This window comes from Thunnus albacares, chromosome 2 (assembly GCF_914725855.1).
Source record: "Thunnus albacares chromosome 2, fThuAlb1.1, whole genome shotgun sequence".
Classification (NCBI taxonomy): domain Eukaryota; kingdom Metazoa; phylum Chordata; class Actinopteri; order Scombriformes; family Scombridae; genus Thunnus; species Thunnus albacares.
This window is the reverse complement of record NC_058107.1, coordinates 8,728,876-8,749,047: the sequence shown is the minus strand read 5'-3', so window position 1 is coordinate 8,749,047 and position 20,172 is coordinate 8,728,876. Positions and strand designations below refer to the sequence as shown.

The 20,172-nt window shown below is 42.4% G+C and overlaps 1 protein-coding gene across 2 annotated transcripts in view; it reads left to right on the top strand.

The window, feature by feature from the left end:
- Positions 1 to 20,172, top strand: part of tet3 (tet methylcytosine dioxygenase 3) — a 46,772-nt gene that overhangs the window by 2,614 nt on the left and 23,986 nt on the right. Inside the window, exons 2-3 of one of the 2 annotated variants that reach the window (XM_044364775.1) lie at positions 75 to 951; positions 10,915 to 10,974. In XM_044364775.1, coding sequence (XP_044220710.1) covers positions 586 to 951; positions 10,915 to 10,974 — 426 coding nt within the window. In that variant the 5' untranslated portion in view covers positions 75 to 585. Of the gene's footprint in view, positions 1 to 74; positions 952 to 10,914; positions 10,975 to 18,252; positions 18,874 to 20,172 lie in introns of those variants that run through there. The other variant, XM_044364776.1, reaches the window with a different exon arrangement.

The window sequence follows — 20,172 nt, the reverse complement described above, 5'->3', positions numbered from 1 at the left end:
TTGTTTTTTTAGCATTTGAGTGTTAATTGAAAGTGTTTTGTCTCACCCTGTTTGCTGTCTCTGCACACTTCCAGACTGTGACCAGGCTGGGCAGACTTTGCTATGACTCCCCAGGCTCCACCTTCCCTGCCAAAACTGTGGTGGACCGCCAACCATCCCTCAGGGTAGCTGGGAAAGATGGACTCCATACTGGAAGTTACTACACGGATTTTCCAGGGCCACCTGGGTGACCAAAAAGACAATATAATAATTAAGTTGTCAATCTCAGAAGACCCTCTTATATCTTAAAACCCTTTGTCGTTCCTGGGGGCTCGGACTACAAAATGATGCACATTAAGCTAACTCTTTTGGCAACAGCCCACAGACTTTAGTGGATTGGGGGTTTCTCCAGCCGGTGTAATATCTACAAAATCACCCACAAACTGATTCAAGATATCTGTCTGTATGAAGATCTGGCAGAATTTGCAAGTGCAGCCAAATATTTACCAACGTTTGGCTGGTGTTGATTTTAATCTCTCAACAATACTGCGTTTATCATTGTTTTTAAATCTCCCCAATTCATAGACAGAAAAGGCATAAGTCACAATGCCCAGGCCGAGGGCAGGGCGTAGTCCACCTCCACAGGACATTTATGATTTCTCTATGGATGCAGTGGAGGCTCAGTCTCTTCCCATGCATAGGAAATCTTTAGAGAAGACGTCTCCTCTGAGCAAGTATATTGAGACTGAACACCAGCAAGCAGGACTCTTCTCTCTGTCTCCCTGTGATGCCTCCATGGACACCAGTGTTGACCTCCAGAAGAAAAGGAGGAAGAAATGTGGTGCCTGCACCCCCTGCCTCCGCAAGGAGAACTGTGGTACCTGTGCAAACTGTCTGAACCGCAAGACGGGCAAACAGATCTGCAAGCTGCGCAAATGTGACGAGCTGAAGAGAAGGCAGAGCAACTGGGAGGTGAGCGAGGTACAGATATGATAATCAATATTCCATTCATTCTCTATTGGAAGACTTCATTAATATTTGAGCTGTCGCACATATCAGTCGAAACTTGGTCAGCTTACTCTTTTTGTTTATTCATTCTTCCATCTGTTCATCCACTCTCTATGCCTTTGTACAATATCACTGTGACATTGGGAGCATTCAGTGGCCATAATTCAGAGAAACACTCTGGACAGGTGACTTACTTATGCAAAGCAACAAAGTTTGTTGTTGTATCTCTAATTATCAGTAACTGTTAAATATAGAGAGAGATTCCAAATGCTGGAGTTGACAGCTAATATTTGGAGGTTTACTGAAGTTACTGAGATTCTCTGAATATCTTTAGTGGTTTTCTGTCACAGTGAGATATAGCTTCAGCCTTGTTTTCATCCTACCTAAAACACATTATTATGTCACCCTGCTTTCAGCCACAGTAAGTTCTGGTCGTGTTGTAGAGTCTCACTCAAGGTACTTGAGCAGAAGACTGTAATAGAGCCAGGAGTGTATCCATTTATCCATCCACTTCCTAAAGTACTTACATTACAGACCTCACCAACATCTTGGTGGAGAGGTCCATCCAGACATGTTGTATTGAGCTTTGCAGCCACTGGTCCCACTGCTGGCATTCTTCAACTGTCAAGTCTGGACCTGCTTCTCCTTAGGCAGGATTTAGAGGGATACTCTGTTGCATGTGCTATATATGTGTGTATATGTTAAAGATCTTACTCTAAGTAGCAAGTGACACACACTATAATGCGAACAGATGTGACACTTCTACTGGGAATTGAAAAAAAACTCAAATGTATACATGTACAGTTTACAGAGTAATGTAGTACTACTGGAGAAAGCTACACGACGATCACAGGTTGAGTTTTGACAAGGCAACATGCTTCTAGTGTTTTGTGGTGAATACGATTTGAAGCTTTGTGAATATGTTGATATGTTTTTATTGGATTGCCTGATTCCAAATGGAATCACTTGTGAACTATTACAGTAAACTATGTGGTATTGCTTTCATAAGATGCATCACTAATAACTCCTTGAACTATATCTAGACTTATCTCAGCCTTCTGTGAGTGCACATGCTCCAGCCTATGATGTCTCCAACTGAGTGGCAGCTGTATCAGGAAGCAGCTAGTGTGGCTGCCCCCCTCCCGCACACACTGATCTATTTAAAGTTGAGTGTCTTTACAGTCAGAAACAGAGGAGCACACCCAATTATAACTACCATTAATAAGCTACAGATACAGATGTAGTCATCATGGTTATGGATGTGGTTCAGAAAATGTTTCACACAAGTGCTGAAATCTACTGATATATCCTGTGATAATAGGAAAAAAACTGTGGTCTGCCTGTTTCAACAGACTGTAAGTGGATAGTGTGTGTGTTTGCATGGTTGAGGGACTGTCAGGGCTACCAAACAGCAGCAGTGGAGAATTCCTGCAGTTGCCTGTGCTTTGTCCTTTGACCTCTGAGGCTTTGAGTGAGGGTGGGGGTTAACCTTAGGCCATTTTGTGTTTGTGTGCGTGTGTGTGGGTGTGCGAAGAAAGAGAAAGAGTCACTGCATGTTTTTAAAGTGTGCACTTGTGTGTGTTAATGGAAGTGTATGTGTGTGTGTCTGTGTGTTTGTACGTGCATCAGGGTCTTCAGTAGGGGGGATGGGTTGTAAAGTCAAGGAGGAGGACGGGAAGATGCAGTAAATGGTCAGCAGTATTGGAGGAGGAGAAGCAGGAAAAACCAGACTAAGCTAGTAAAGCATGACTAAGAAGAATGGATCCTACTGCCCCTCCAAAGGCTAATAGATAGCAAAACAAGCACGTCGCCACTGTTTTTGTTTCCACACTAACCAACTTTCTCACACTACATGATGACCAGACAGGGTTTAATGTTTAGGTTAAGCCTGAAGATTTTATAATTATATAGTGTCTTTCAAAGAATTTGTTCGGACAGATTTAAAGCCTCGGAAACAGTTTATGAACCACTATGAGACACTTAAAATGTTATGTTGGTACAAAGGTAAGAAAAATGATGGCAATGAAACATACATATCATTTGACAATTTCCAAATCCTATTTATTTTCATGCTAAAATATTTACTAAATACACTAAAAGAGACACAAAAATGCTATACTAATACAGAGATAACAATAAAAATGCTGATAATCAAACATACAGCATACTTTTGTGGAATCCATTCAATTTTTTTTTTTACAATGAATTCAGATTAAGGGCTTCTTATATCAATGTAGTATTGATTGAGAAAATGATCAGAATATAGTCATTAAACTGCATCCTGTCCATTAGTGTTTGGAGTATAACATATATCCAAGTTTCTAATAAAAGTCCAGTAACTGCCTGACTAGCCGTCATGTTCAATGTGAAAAAGCATAATTTGCTGTGGAATTATTTTTAATGTTTTGTTAAATAATAGACCTACTATGTATGAAGATACTATTTGCATCCAACATCATTAAACTAATAAATGTTTACACCTGTAAACACCTCCCCACCACTAAGAATGTCCAGAGGTTTAGATGAATTTGCAGACAAGCTGGGCCATTTTTATGATAAATGATTACATTCTGAATGTTGTAAGTAAGAATTTCCTGAGCCATTCTACAGGAACAAGATTGGGACCAACAAATTCAGGCATTTTTTTAAAAAAAGTATTAGGTAGCTGCTATAAATCCAGATGTTTGTTCCCAGAATGACAGCTGTCAAAAACCCCACTGCATATAAAAATTAGGTGAAGATAATAATTGAAGATTTTCTATCTAAATCCTGCAACAGATCAACACTAGCATCCTCTCTGTATGGATATTACCAAAAATACTATAGAACACTATACAAAATAGCTGGTTATACTTTCTTAATTTTAGAGCCATTCAGCTGTAAAACACATCTAAATTGTCTCACTAATTTTAATGCAGGCCTACAGTGTGCACTGTAAGTTCTAAAGGAGAAATGTCAAAAAAGAAATAATAGAATTTAAATAAATATTTGATCCTAAAACACAGTCTGGACAGCTGTGAGTGTAATAGACAGAGCCTGGAGATATTAATAACCAGGTTATTTTCCATATCATATCCCAAGCATAACAGGGACTAGTGTACATCAAAAGTTACTAACTGACAGATTATATTCATGGCATGACACAGATCAGAATTTGAGTGAAAGTAATTAAGCATTTAGCATTTTCATAAAATACTTTATTTAAAAAGATCAAGCCCCTCTGGGGCACCAGCAGAGGCCTAGCCTAATGCACCAAAATATCCAGACAGATAAGGACATGTTAGTGTTGAAGAACACAAAGCTGAAGTCTAGAGGAACAGGCACAAGGGTTGTTTAGCCACAAACAGGAAACCAGGATTTCCACCAGCACTGTCCAGGCCTGTTGTGTCCTGTCTGCTTAGAAGTTTACAAGATGGAGCAACAACACATGGGGGTCTCCTGCAGAGTGAGGAATAGTTCACTTGTTGTTTCATGTGACTACTTTTAGGTTTCATTGTCATTACTGTTATCTCCCCACATGCATAGTTTACAACAGCACAATTCAATATGTTATATATTTATATGGTGATACTGGTATTTATCTTTGTAGGCCAGTGCAATTACCAATATATCTGGTATGAAAATGATGTTTCATTTCTTTCATTTAGCACGCTAGAATATTGAATTTTTTTACAAGAATCAATTCAGATTAATGACTTCTCATATCAGTGTCCTATTGGTAAAATAAACAGTAGGATCAGAATATAGTCTTTAAACTGCATTATGCCCATTAGTGTTTGGAATATAACATAGCCTGGATAATAACAAAGTTTCTAATAAGAAGTCAGTGCCTGACATGCAATCATGTTCTACCTGCAAAAGCAAAACATGCTGTGAAATGACTGATGTTTTGACATATGTATACCTGTTATAACCATTGACACATACCATTTACTAGCATATTTTTGTCTGAGAATATAACACCTCCCCACCACTCAATATGTCAAGAGATGTAGATCAGAGGTGTAGATGACTTTGCAGACAAGGACATGTCAGTGTTAAGGAGCACCCGAAGTCTAAACGAAAAGGTGCAAGATTTGTTTAGCCACAAACAGGAAATCAGGGTTTCCATCAACACTGTTCAGGCCTGTCCTATCTTGTCTGCTAAAAAGTTTACAAGGTGGAGTTTCCCAACACTGAGTTCTTTATGTTATTCAATTCAGATGATCAGAGAATGCATCACTACTTGTAGATTTTGCTCTAATTATTGTCAACACCAGTATTAAATCAACAAACTATCACTATTTGGTGGCACAAGGTACAAAATGGGACACCAAGGGACTTTTACATATATCATAGACTATTGTGGGACAGAAGAGCTCTTTGCTCTCACACACATAATTCTAGTGATAATCAGTGAACGTATTCATGCACCCTGTTGCTACCGATGGGCATTGCAGTTAAAAATTTCTGGATCATGTCTATGTCATGTGAGTTCAGCAGCTGAGAGGGAGGCAGGCTTGTTCAAAGAGGTTTCCTAACTGTAAGCATTGTCTTTTTGAGAGGCGGTCTTGCTGTTGAGGGGTAATAGAGGTTTACAGCCTCCATATTTCAAAACCCCTGACCTCTGAGGGAACTCTACCACTGTTCAACCAAACCTTTTCCACCCATGTCATTCTTCATTTAGCATCTATCTAAACTGTTTATCATGAACATTGTAGAGACACAGAAATATTTGTTATGGCTGTTAAAAGTAGTAGTAGTTATACATCATTGTAAGTCACATAAGCAAAGGTTTGTCGGTCTGTTGGCCAGTCCACCACTTTGGTCCAGACTGAAATTTCTCGACAACTAATTGATATGCCCTGAAATTTTGTACAGACATCCGTGTTCCCCAGAGGATGAATCCTAAAGACTTTGGTGATCCTCTGACTTTTCTTTTAGTGCCAACATGAGGTTCACAATTGTGGTTTTAAGTGAAATAACTATAATAACTGTAATAACTACAGTGATACCCTGACTGTCCATCTAGTGCCATCATCAGGTCCAGATTTAATTTGTTGCATACTTTGGTTTATGACCAAATACCTACAAGACTAATGACATTCCCGTCATCTTCAATTGTACTTTGTGTTTGGTGCTAATTAGCAAATGTAAGCATGCTAACATGCTAAACTAAGATGGCAAACATGGTGCACATAACCTGCTGAACATCCACTTGTTAGCATGATAACATTAGCATTTCACTTAAAGCACTGCTGTGCCTAAGTACAGCCTCACAGAACAGCTAGCATGACTGTAAACTCTTGTTTAGTTCACAGCTGTGTGCTTATAATATTGGAACAACATAGGGGTGATTATCCACTATTGCAGTTATTATAAGTTGCACTCTGTAAGTAAAAGTAGTAGCCAAAATGTAACTGTAACATGGGCAAATAACACATTCTCAGTCAGTATGTTTCACTACATCTGTTTAGTCATGCAGTCATATTTCTTATTGATTATAGATCCCAACAACCCATAATGGTAGACAGTAATGCAAAGGTTATTAGGCTGAAATTGGGCTTTCTTGAAAAACTGAACATTGGCCAGTGGTGTTGTCTGGCTCTGGCACAGCCAGGCCAAGTGTCCTTGTTGCCTCACCCTGTCTCTAAGACTGTTGATACTGATATTTAATGAGATATTAAATATTGATGGGCTATCTGCGGCCTCATTCCAAAATACCACTATTGGTTCTCAAAGATTTTCATAGGTCCACTGTCTCCATTGAAGATGATCAAGATGTTTGTAGTGAGTAGAAGCATCAGGAGATGTGCAGTAGGCGTAGCTTTGCTCCATAACAGCTCTTAACCAAGTGACCATCCATCCATCAGTACCCCCCGCCCCCACACACAAACACATACAATCCCTCATCTGTACCCTCTGACCTCTGTATGGATTTAGCAGCTGAGTCCCTTATTGCGTGACAACCACATCCTCCATCTTCTCCTGCATTAACTGCTCTTGCAGCTCACTATTGTTCAATGAGAACATTGGCAGCACATGTAACTCCTGGGTATACAGAATATGCACTCTGAGGATTGTGGAGTATAACAACTATCCACTCTCACACAATTTTAAATGTACAATTTGACTAAATCTTTTCTGTGACCACGAAATATGTGTTTTACTCATGAGCCTACATTAACATAACCTGGCTGAATTTCTGTACTGTCTATAATCATACTGTAGTTACACCTCTTGAGGCAGGTGACTAATTGTTCTTGTGTGTAAAATTAATGAGGGTGGGCTGGGGAGTGCTATTGTCAGTATAGAGAGTGGGAAAGACCAGACCTTGACATCAAATTGCAGGTAAACCCCAGCACTCATGCTTTTCTGTCCATCTTCCTGCAACCAAAAGCAAATTTTAATCAGACCAGCTATAATGAGCTGCCCTTGCCTGTGTCCATGTGTAGCTAGTGTCCTTGTGTTTGAAATTGAAGCTGAGCAGGAGGAAGTTTCTGGGTCGGGTGAGACTTATTAAATGCGAGTAGGCAAGAGCAACAGACAGGACATGTTAATACAGTAAGGTTGAATGAAGAAATGAGTATGTCAGGATTATGATGTCCACTGAGGACTGGGGAAATCTGAAAGAGGAGGGAGGAAAGGTTTTCTCTGAGGAGCAATGTGTTAGATACATAATCTTCATAATAAATTTTCCTCCAGATTCTGCATTAGTTTCAAGACACCTGCAGATATTTCTGACAACTCTCCCATTGAAATCAGAAGATAACAACATAGCAGAATATGTTTTATGTCAGATCATTTATTGACATCACTTTACTACCGGCCTGAAAGATATGCATCGTATGTCTTCTACTATCACTGTTATTAGGCCTATTTCTAGTACTACTGTACTAGTTACTACTCTTGCTATCTCAGTAACTTTCACTATCACTTGTACTACCACTACTATTCCAAGAATTAGTATTACAAGTATTAAACTTTTATTATAATGCTTACACCAGTACTACTATTATAAATACTGTTTATTTTTCTATGGGCTGCGACTGCACTGCAGCACGTCCACTGCTACAAGTACTACTATTACTACTACTACCCTGGCCACCTGTAACGAAGCATGCTGAAGCCAAGCAGCCTCTCTCACTGTCCAGCTTACCACAAACACGCCTCTGCTCACACATAAACACACACACTCACACACATTCATACACACACGTGGCGTCTGACGTCAGCAGAGGGGATTTCCCATGCCATATGCGTCAGACAGGCACTACAAATGCTGTGTCACTGTGTGGCTGCCTCTCCTCACCACGCCACAGCTCAGCTCCCTCTCGCTTTTCGATCCTGTGTTTCTGTGTCTCTGTCTGTCTCTCGTCTGTCCGGTTTCGCCTCGATCTGCTGTGTCTTCGCCAGCCTGCCTGAACTTACGCTGACTTATTCTTGTCTCTCGGTGTCTTCCAATCTTAGCAGCCTTTTTCACTCTTGCATGTCACTCTTGCTGTTTTTCATATCTAAACAGACTGCTTTGCTGCACTATTTGTTGTGTATTTTGTTCAACTTCTCATTTCACAAAAACTGATCATGGACAGAAAAGAAAAATGCATCTAGGTAGCGGTACCCGGTTGCAGATTTGGACAAAACTATTTCCTTTTGGCTTTTGTGGTAATGTTAAGCACTCTGGCATGAATGTGCGCTGATGTCTGGTTTAAAAAAGTGCAAGCTGAGGACGATTGTTCACACTTAGAATGTAAACACTATGAGCACAACCTTCCAAAATATGCTCGGTATGTCAATCTCACAGAGGCTGTGTGAAAAGGAAGTGCAAGCCCCCGGCAGCCTTTTTCTTATGTGAAAGGTTAAGATAGTGTTTGTACTTGTGTGATCACACCTAATGATTTGTGATCTTGTGACAACTTTGCTTATGGCACTAATGTAGCTTTAATGTATACTTCTCTTGCCATTTTCTCAGTATCTGTGACACAGAGCACTTTTTCTGTCTTCACTTGCTTTGAGTCAGCATGTTGGGCTAGTAATTGTGCATTTTGCCTGTCAGAAGGGGGTTGTATGGCTGTCTGTGAATGTGTGTGTGTGTGTGTGTGTGTGTGCTGTGCAGTGCAGTCCAGTCCAGTTATTGCAGGCAGCCACAGACACAGATGGTGCTCAGTGATACCACATACCAGAGGCATTGTTTAGGGAAGGCGAGCTCGAGGAGATAATTGACAGGCATAGAGAGGACACCCCCCCCCCCCACCCACCCATACACACACACCTCCCTTCCACCTTCACTCTGTCTCTTTATGTCAGCCTCTCTTTTATGTTGCTGCACACTCACACACACACACCTACACACACACACACTCACAGACCCTTTCCCTTTTTTATTTTAACCTCCTCTTTTTAGTAGCTCCAATTCCTCTTTCTCTCTCTCTCTCTCTCTCTCTCTCTCTCTCTCTCTCTCTCTCTCTCTCTCTCTCACCGCCCTCACTCGCTCTCCTTCAATTTCACCCTAGCAGCAGAGCCCAGCTCGCCCTCTGATTGGTGGACGGACTGCCTTTGTGTGCTATCTCTAGCGTGACGTCTCTCTGGCGAGCTGTGTGTGTGTGTGTGTGTGTGTGTGGGTTTGTGAATGTGTGTACATTTGTTCGTGAGCATATATGTTTGAAGAGAGAGAGGGGGGGAGGGGGCGGTTGAGGGGGCATTCACATCATGTATGCAGAAAAAGAGAAAAAAAACTGAGCGAGTGGGAGGAAGGAGTGATAGCGATCACAGATTTTTAAAAAAATCCCTCTGTGTGTGTGTGTGTGTGTGTGTGTGTGTGTGAGCGTGTGTGCGGTAGACCTATTGGCATACTAGCAGGAGAGTGAGAGGGAGGGGGTAGAGCAAGAGCAAGCGACAGAGAGAGAGAGAGGGAGAACGTGCGTACGAGAGCTCATGTAAAACTAGATTAAAAACACAAGATGGCTTCCTGAATGGGCTGCTGGAACACAGACGAGAGAGAGAGAGAGAGAAAGAGAGAGAGGGAGAGTGAGAGAGAGAGAGAGAGAGAGACCGAGAAAGAAGAGTGGAGAGATAGGCAGATAGAAAGAGAGAGAGAAGAAAGGGATAGAGGGATAGAGGTGAAGACGAGAGGGAGCCGGAGTCTTCTGATGGGGATTCGGCCAGCGGAAGGAGGAGTACAAACCAAGGCAGCTCAGAGGCTTGGAGGGTAAATATTCATCACCAAAGAGTCCACACTTATTTTAGGATTGATAGGTGGGTGTGTGGGTGGGTGGTGGAGGGGGGAGTTGAGGTTGGCGGGACTAGGGAACAGCTCGAGACAAAACACATCATTTAACATTTAGACAGCCAGGGCCATGTAGACAAGGGGACATGCTGTGCCAAATGAGAAGATGCTATTGTTTTACAATAATCAGACCTGCTTTGAAGAACCATTTCCAAAAGGTTTCCATCTATTTAATCTTACTCTCAGCTAACCAACCCTGACACTTATGCATGTATTGTATTGCCAGTTTTCCCTTTAAAAAACTGGGTTATGGAGACTTGTCTAATGCATGCATTGGGAAGGCTGCGCTAGGTCGAGATACAGACATTACATAATTCTATAATTGAAATTGAATCCTCGCTTTGCTGTCTCTCATTCTCTGCCCCGGCAGTAGAGGGAAGTGCCGGCTCACTGTTTGAGCACAAATCAAAGAAAAGAGATTTGCGTGCAAGGCTGCTTTTTTGATGGTTGCTGAGGGTGACAGGGATGATAAGGGGAGTGTGTGCAGAATGGTATATATGTTGTGCCCCGTAGTCCCACTGTCCTTAATGACGAGTCTTTGTGAACTGGCCCTTGTCGCATTATTCTATTGATTGTTATTCTCTCCCCCTCCCATCTCTCTCTGTCTCCTTCTAAACCCCCCTCCCCACTCTCCTCTCTTGTTCTGTTGAATGGCTGTAAAGGTGGAATATTTTGAAGACAACAGTCGAGGCTGCTTGGGGAACTCTGAACTGGCAGCTGAGGTAAGAGAGGACATTGGGTTTGTATTTCCATGCTGTTGTGTGTCAGGTTTTAATCTGTATGTAATGTCTGTTGACGTTGCTTTGATATCAGCTGTTGGTTCATGAGTATAGTGAAGCTCTGAAGAGGTGTGAATGTGGCGGTTAGTAAACCCAGCAACCAGTTCTTCTACTGTTTGTGTTTGTGTGCCTGTTTGCACATGCGTTTTTTACAACCTTGCAAACATATGTGTATGTATTTATGTGAATTGGTTTAACAATGTATACCTATGATACGGAAAAGACTGTGACTGCCACTTTTGCGTCGCTAGACTGTCGTTTGACTATTTGTTGCTCACTCCGGCGAACACATGAGCTCATTATATTAGCCCTGATATGATCATAGGGTGGAATAAGGATGCATTAGACACATTTAAGCATCTGTTTTCCCATCCAAGTTGCCCTGCTCGGAAGCTGACTACATTAGATCAGCCACTTTGCCTTTATCTCCAAGCTGCGGTGAGCTGAGCGCCTTAGTGATGAAGTGGTGGCATCCTCAGTTTAAAGCGTCCCACGCTGCCCGCTGATTGGTGCCAGAGCCAGGCATGTGTAGATACAAGAGACCAGGGAGAGGAGGAGGGAGGAGGAGGAGGAACTGTACGCACTGGCTCCAGAGCCAGGGGGCCGTCCTTCTTCTCCTAGGTTCTGGAGTCAAATGAGGTAAAGGGAGTAAAAGTTAGTGGGTCACGCATGCGTACGTGTTTGATTGTCGGGCGTAGTAACCTGTGGCGTGTGGCCGCTGAGAGCTGCTGCGCCGCAGCTTGCCAAGTCGGGGCACGCTTGTGTGTGTTTATGTGGAAAAGAAGTTTGAGCGGCGAGGCTTCATACAGAAAGGATTTATTGAGCAGCAAACAGGCTGTTGTCTGAGAATCTTGTGATATCTTCTCCAAGTAGAAGAAAGAAAGCTTTGATTTGACTGCCATCAGATGCACAGCGTAATGTGTCAAAAGCCAGGCACGTGGAAGTGATGAGATATAACTTGAGGACATTTATCCTGGCAGATACTTTCACATGCGTCACTACAGTGATATGAAATATAGGTTAGTCAATCAGTTTCAAATGTTATGAATGGATTTAGTGAAGTTCCACTGACATACTCTAGTTTACCTCTAAGCCTGCTCTAATCTCTCTCCATGTGTAGATAGCCTCTTTGTCTACAAGGTATACACGACCATCTGGTTTGCAGGGAAACAATCTTTGAACTGTCCATTTGTGGGAAGAGCTGTGTGCTGTTTAACAAGTTTGTGTTCTTTGCCTTTGTTGTTGCTTTCCTGAGCTCCTGTTTGTAGAGGGTCATGGTTGCTGTGCTTGTCCTTGGTGCAGTGTTTAGATCTGTTTCCTTGCCAAACATTTCCCTAGTTACACAAAGACAAACACCCTCTACACCCAAGCTGAGGGCCTTAATTTTGAGTATGACAATTCAAATAACTAGTTACACACTATCATCAAGTATCTTCAGGACCCACACAACAGCTCCAAGATGTTGGACCTTAAAAACATTGTGTGGCAGTAGACATGGTTAAAAGCAAGTCAAGCTTTGGTTGATTTATTTCATTTTTACAGCAGAGTGTTTGCTAGTTTGCTTTGCTGTTCAGGAAGCTGAGTTAAGAGGTTACCACAACAGGTTACAAGACAGACAGACTGCACTCGTGTGATTTTCTTTTCCACGCCCCTACACAGGATTTCCTCTTTATACATCAGATGAACTTCACACAGTGGACTGGTGGGAAAGACTCAAAAGCAGAGTAGAAACACTCAAACCACTGAGTGCGTGACAGCAGATGGAACGCTTGTTAATCATATGTTTAGCCTTGCATGGAATCCCCAGCCTTGTTCACAAAGGGTTAACACTGACCTAGTTTCCGTGGCAACACTGAATGTCTGATGACATCATTGCTTTAATTTTAGCTCAAGTCCGGCATCCAAGGTTGGTCACATGACCAACTAGCCGGCACCACATGTGTGTATGCGCGTGTATTCATTTAGTAAGTGGTTTGGTGCATCGTACAGACTCAGGAAGTGGAGAGTTTGACATCACCTCTTCCATTCAGCGTTGGCTTTCAGTGTATTTACTGCTCTGTGAGGTTTCCACTCAGTCAGTAAGGACATGCAGCTCTGTTACTCATGTGCCATGACACATAACTAGGGAGCCTATGGTTGATTGATATGTGAGTCAACTGTGACCGTAGAGATACAGTTAGTCCTTTTTTCACAGATCTTCCTTTCAATCTTCAGGTCACATTATCTTGGTCCTGCTTTCGTCTTGACTCAAGTGTTTTTTGATGATGAACAAAAACATGTCTCTAATTCTTATTCTCCTGTAATGATCCTTGTTTAAAGTTATTGGATTATAATTACATTTATTTGCCATTCTTAATTAAGATCATTAAACGTTTACTTGTTGATAATATTTCTGTGGTGTGAATGTGGACATTGTATGTGAAATACTGACCGATTGTGGTATATTTTACTTCACTGTACAAGAGGTGCACCCAATAAAACACCTGCACAATATAATCTAATCTAATACAAGAGATTTATATGAAAATGTTCTGTTTTTGATATCAATCGGACCGTATAAGTACTGGTCTTCTCTTGAAGCTGTTACTTCTTCCAGGCTTTAGACTCTCAAAGACACCTCAAGGACTTGAAAACATTATATACATAAATCCTCATGGGATTCCACGTGACTTTTTAATGTATATAGTCACCAACAATTCCCTCACTTGCATGAAATCATTAATGTATAGGGAAATGCCAAGCTCTGCAGTGTTTCATGTTTCACTTCTAATTAATGGTGATTAGCAGACGCTCATCTCTGTAGTGTCTGTCCTGCCACACCGCTGATAGTCCTGAATGTACTGTACCAGTGAACATGGCTGGACATAAACCTGCACTCCTGGGCTGGATCAATACCCTGCATGGCATGAGGAGCTGTGGTTGGTGGCTTGTTGGCATCGTCGGTGGTATCTGTGTTTGATGTTGGAGGGAGGTTGTCAGCCGCCTGGTGCCGCAGTTAATAAAAAATGAATGGAAAGAGAAGGGGGAGGAGCTGTTTCTGTTGCACTGTTGTCTGTTGCTTGAGCTCTTTAACTCTCACGTCTCTGGCGGCTGCTCTGCTGCTCCCACTGGGCATGCAGTTTATACAATCCTGAATCCCACTGCTGCCAGACACTGCAGCCAGGTTTTATGTAACACAGCGCCACAGCTGTTGGAGTTTTCAACACACCATTGAAACATGCACATAAAAATATTGATTTCTGAAGCAACAGAAGCATTTTCATGTGCATTGGACTCTAGAGTAAAAATACATGGCATGAGCACCCTTTACTCAAACTTCATATTTAAAGGACCAAACATGATCTAGCTGTCATCTTTAATACACAAGCCTTTTGAATTGACCTTGATTGTAAATCTGGATGATTTAGTGTATTTAGTGTAAAACACTACATGGCTTGAAGGTTTTACTGTGTTGCCACAGCAGAGTACTGGCCCTTTAAGCCAGGCTACGCCTGACTTGAACATATGGGAAGCTAATCTTAGCCCAAGTCCTGAGAGAGACAAGGATGGCAACCAGCCACTCTGCAGGGCTGAGGAAGGTTTCTCTTGGTTTCTCTCTATCTGTTTTTCACTGAGCAATTTCTGATTTAACCCCTAAATACTGTCCACAAAATTCATCACCTAACCATTCAGGTCAAAATGTATTTCACCTGACAAAAACTGCACCAGTGAAACAACTACATGCTGTTAATGATTACATCATTGTCCAATCAGATGTGGCTGCTCAGCTATTTTTCATGACTTGGCACACATTAGCCTGGCAGGTAGTAGTACACAGTGTTCTTTTATTGTTTTGGAGCCATTTTTAACTCACTTGTTCTTCATCCATTTCCCTTCTGTCTGTTGTCTACTCTCTTTGTCTCACACCCAAAATCTTCTAACAGATTCTGTATATTGATTACATTCCTCTCCTTTTCATATCCCAAACCTCAAGCACAAAGAGCTTCCTCTTAAAAACAGCACCCTCCTCCTCCTCCCTTGTCGTTATTTTTTAGCAGCTCCACCCTGCCCAACAGCCCCCCACCCACCACCACCTTTCCATTTTTTTCCCTCCTCCTTCTCAAACCACTCCTCCCTTTCTCTTTGTGAGGAGCGGTGAGGAGGGGTAGGGGGTTAGGCCTTCCCCAGCTGGGCTATTCGTGCTGACTTGCACGTGCCGAATGTCAGGAGGTATGACTCAGACTGGATACACTACACTCAGTACTACGATTCACACCCAAACACACCCTGAACCTAACACCATTCTGCCTGGGAGCAGGTCAGGGGTTGGGGCAGAAGGCAATGAAAGTAAAGACAAAGAGAGAAAAACAAAAAAAAATTATAGCCAGACAGATGGATGGATAACATAACCAGGTGACGCCTTAAATATGCACAATATGTAAACAGCCTGCCACTCACTGTAGAAAGACAGATGGAAAGATACACTTTAAACATAGATACATATACACTCTGCATATGGTTACACATCCTTACAGAGGAAATTGTTTTATCATATCCTGTACAAAAAACAACACTGTCAATCATTTAATCAACATCAAAATCCTTTTCATCAAATCAGTGATATCCAACACAGGACCAAACCAGGTAAAGAATAAGCCTGTAATAATAATAAGAAGAGATTTCAGTAAGAAATGTGTCTTATTTGTTCAACCAGGCTGAAACACTTTGTGTTGCTTCTACTCTGTTAAATATGATGTGTTCAGTGCTACTCTGCAGCCTCTTGTCCCGCCCACCAATAAACCCAGTGACCCTCAGTGAACAATCCAATACTGTACACATACTAGCATGTGTCTCTCTGTGTGTGTGTGTGTGTGTGTGTGTGTGTGTGTGTGTGTGTGTGTGTGTGTGTGTGTATCTGTGTGTGTATCGGTGTGTGTGTCTGTGTGTGTATGCGCTCACGTGCATGCAGATGGAAAAAAAATCTTTAAATGGCTTCTTCATTTATTGCCTTGTGTGCATTTGCAGGAGCTTTTAGTGTGTTTAGCTGCATCTCACTGCCTCTGCGTGCATGTGATGAGAAACAGATGCAGGAATGGAGAAAGTTAGTGAAAGACAAAGAGACAAAAAGAGCAAAAAGAAAAGGAGAGGGGGAAGGAGAAAGAGTCATAGTGTGTCAGATCAGATGACCTTGATGCCATTAGACTGCAGGGCAATGTGGGCGGGGGGGGGGTATGGAGGTAGACGGGAGCAGCGGTGGAGAAAGGGCTTGTCAGCTGACAGGAAGAGATGGGAGGAGGGGAAATGACCCTCATGTCATGCCCGTGATGCTCACAGTCATATGAGTTGTTTAAAGGCTGCCATGCTTTGTAAGAAAAAAAAAAGAAAAATGTATATTTTTTACCCAACAAGACACAAATCCTGCTACTGATTAGAGTTGATGCAGAGATAGTGAAATCACATCAGTTCTCAGAAACTCTGTGAAAGCCATGAAACAGAACAATTTGTTCTTTATTGGATTTGTGTATTTCATACACCTAGACCTCCCACTAACTGTGAAATTTGAAAAGCTCATTTTGGTGTGTGAGAGTTTTATGTCAGGACTTTGTTGAGAAGAAAAGACAAAGATGACTCAGGCTTAGTCATATGCAAGTCAACCCAACACACACCGCTGACGATGGACTTTTGTTTTCAGTCATCCCTCCTACATGTTTCCTCTGTGCTGCTGAGAAACAGAAAGCAAAGAGAAGTGAGAGAAATGGAGAGAGAGAGAGACGATGAGAGACGACATGAAACAGCTCATTTGGATAATAATTTGACTAGATTGTGAGATGAAGTGATCGACGTGAGATCTGTTGAACCTTCCTCTCCCAATGCCGGGTTATAGCAGGTTTACCGTAAGTGCTGCAATATACTTGTTCATCTTTTCCATTTCATTTTCACTGAAAAGTTAAGGTACTTGGGTTTCTTGAGGTCTCAGTGTCATGTGAAGTGAACTCACTTGAATTAGAGAGTTGAATTAGAAGTTAACTAGCCTACATTACATGCCTTCCAGCTGTAATTTAATCTGTCACATTGTCATGTTATCTAGAAGTAACCCATTGTGTTCAGGAGGTGATTTCAGGACAGCTCTCTGGGGCATGCCTTTAATCACAGTGAAACATCGTAATGCTTGGAACTTACTTTATGCCCTTTTCAATGTTTCATATTCTTTTGTATGAATCATGACTGTGGCAAACACAAGAACTACTGAGCAGTGTTTTTAAGTGAAATGACACCAGCTTTATGTTACTGGTTTTGAGTCATCAAAGAGCATGAGTTGGAATCAAGAGTGGTCTTACTGTAAATATTTTTTATCTGCCTACATACAATAGATGGTGTCATAAATATGATATATACAGTTTGTCGTTTAGAACCTACCTCATGTGTTGGAAACAGCTGAATTTGTTAGTGTAGAGGTTCCCTCTTCTATGTAAATGTTTTTGTCAAATCGCACTTCTTTGTTTTACTCAACTCTGTATGTGGCCAGTAACATACTCAGAGATCATGTTTTTACAGTGTACGTGAGTGAGTCGGTGTACTCTGTTGTACACAAGTTCAGTTTACGTTTCTGTTCTGATTCCTTGATGTACATTTAAAAAAGTGAAAGTGTTTCTGGCCATGTGATGTCATTCATTTCTAGCATTGTTTATATTAGATCTAGTTGTGATGACTAGATCTGGTCTACTGAGGTCTCTTTTAGCCGAATGACCAAGTTAGCTTTGAAAAATTATTTCTTTTGGCTTGTGTTGTTAAGCCAGTTTTACGTTTAGAATTCTTTCCACTGAAAGGTCTGACTTTTCCAATAAGCTAGACCACAGCATTTAAAAACAGAAAAAAAGTCCTTCTTTAAAATGAGGAACTGTGTGTAGAGAGCATGTGATTCAGGGGTTAAGCCTTGAGTCAGAACTGCTGTGTCACTGCAGCCGGGGGAGTGAGCAAGAACAAGTCAGTCGGGTGAATGAAAGCGCATGTTTTCAAGTGTCCGTTGGTGTGTGGTGTTTGTGATAGTAATAGACAGAGTGGGCATGTGTCAGATGACACAGGTGCCCACCCAGTGGTGGAGGCAAGCGTCCTGGTGGGAGACACTGATGATGATGATGTTGTGGTGATGATGATGACGATGCAGCTACGTCATCGCCACATGTGTTTCCTACCTCTCTTGCTCACTGCTCTCCCTCTCGCTCATTGGCACTCCCTGGTCACATGACCAAATGCTCTACTTCTCCTCTCCTTCTCAGCTTAGGCTGCGCTGTGTTTCTCTTTTGGATTGGCACTCATCTGTGTGTGTGTGTATATACGAATATGTGTGGCAACAAAGAGACAGACAGTGTACAATTTAGAGGGCCAGAGAGCGGGTGCGTCAGAAAGTGGTGGAACGGTAATGCAATAAGCTATGCTAGAAGGAGAAAAGGCTCAGGCAACAAAACAGAGAGACAAATCGAGAGAGGGAGACAGAGGCAGATTGAGAAAGCCAGAGAAAATGAGAGATCAAGAGAGACGAAGAGAAACAGAGAAAGCTTAAGTAAGAGAAGCAGGGAAAGGCTACTGAAGTTAATCCAGCCATAGCGCAGTGTAATCGGCACATGCTCCGTAATATAAGAGAATAATACTACGCAGGAGCTGACAGCGATCTGTGTGGGGGAGACGGCCATGTTTTCCCCCCCTCCTCCTCCTGGTTAAATCTGCTCCAAAACTCCAGCAATGTTGGAGAGAAGAGAAGAGACTCCACAAGGCCGACCAGCCAGCAAGCGGGCGAGAGGAAACATCCAGCAATCATGACAACGTTGATGATAATAATGACAGTGACGCCAAGGCAGGACAATGGTGAGGAGAGAACAACAAGAGGACGTTATCTTAGGCTGGTGGACAGGAGAGGATGGAAGGCAAAGTCTTGCATCCTCAGCTAACTATAACGGGTTGATTACTTGTGGTTGCTGTCTTCGTTTGGCCACAACCTGCCGATTCTCTTGCTGTTTGTACCCTCGTCTTCTTTATTCTTCTTCCTCCTCTCCATCATCTCTCCTCCCATTACAGAATCAGTTACAAGAATAACTGAGAGACTCTGTCTTGCTTTTAACTGTTTTCTCCACAGACTTCCCGCTTTGTATCTTCCCTCTTCTCAGTGTCTTCCTCCTTTCCTTTCTCTTCATCCTGCTCCTCTTGCTTGCCGATGTCGAAGTGTCGTCCGCTGTTCCCTCTCCATCGCCCAGCGTAGTTGTCTTCCTCTTATACCTCTAACATAATCACATTGCCATTATTCCTCCAATCTCTTCCCCCCTGTAGGTGAATGAGTAGACATTATAGACTGTTGATGGATGATTGTATATCGAGTGACCCTCAGCTTCCCTCAGTCAGACACCTCCCACCTTGTCTGTTTCCTTTGGATGTTGGAAGGAGGGTCAGCAAGACAGCCAGCAAGCCAGCAACCTCTTCTTCTACCAACCTTTCTCTCTCTTGTGCACGCAGCCTTGCTATAGGACCCATTATCAGCCACAGGTGTAAGACCGAAGCTTTTTGTTTCAAGCGAGGAATGGCCAACCGATGTGAATGTGGATGAGGAAGAAAATGGAGATGGAAGAACCGTCATTGGTCGTCTCTCCTTTGGCCCAGGGCTGAGTCGAAACTAGACACTCAAACATGGAATGAAATCTCTGTAAGGAAAACCAGGCGACGGTTGCAGAAGGCATAAACAAGCAACTTAACGTTGCTTTTCCTCGCTCCTTTTTCCTGTTGATGTCGTTGTTAGGTGAGATTGTGTATTCGCTTGGCAGCCTCTGGTCGCCTCTGCACTCGCAATCAGAGAAGCACTGTCATAGCCGAAATTGCCAATACTGGGCTTTTGTGGATAAACAAAACACATAACATAGCCTTATATGTAACATCATCTAATGCAGTAGAGTAAGTAGTGTAAAAGGGCGTGGATATAGACAGAGAGAGGTTTTCTCATTGGTAAGAGCTCTGCTGCACTGTGCTGTTTCCTAGGCTGCTGCTACCAGTGACTATCCCCCACAGCTCTCTCTGTTTCTGCTCACTGCACACTCCTCCATTCCATCGTACGTGCCCGCTGTGGCTCAGATAATGGCCTCTCGCTCTGTAACACACTGAAGAGAGAGAGGAGAGGAG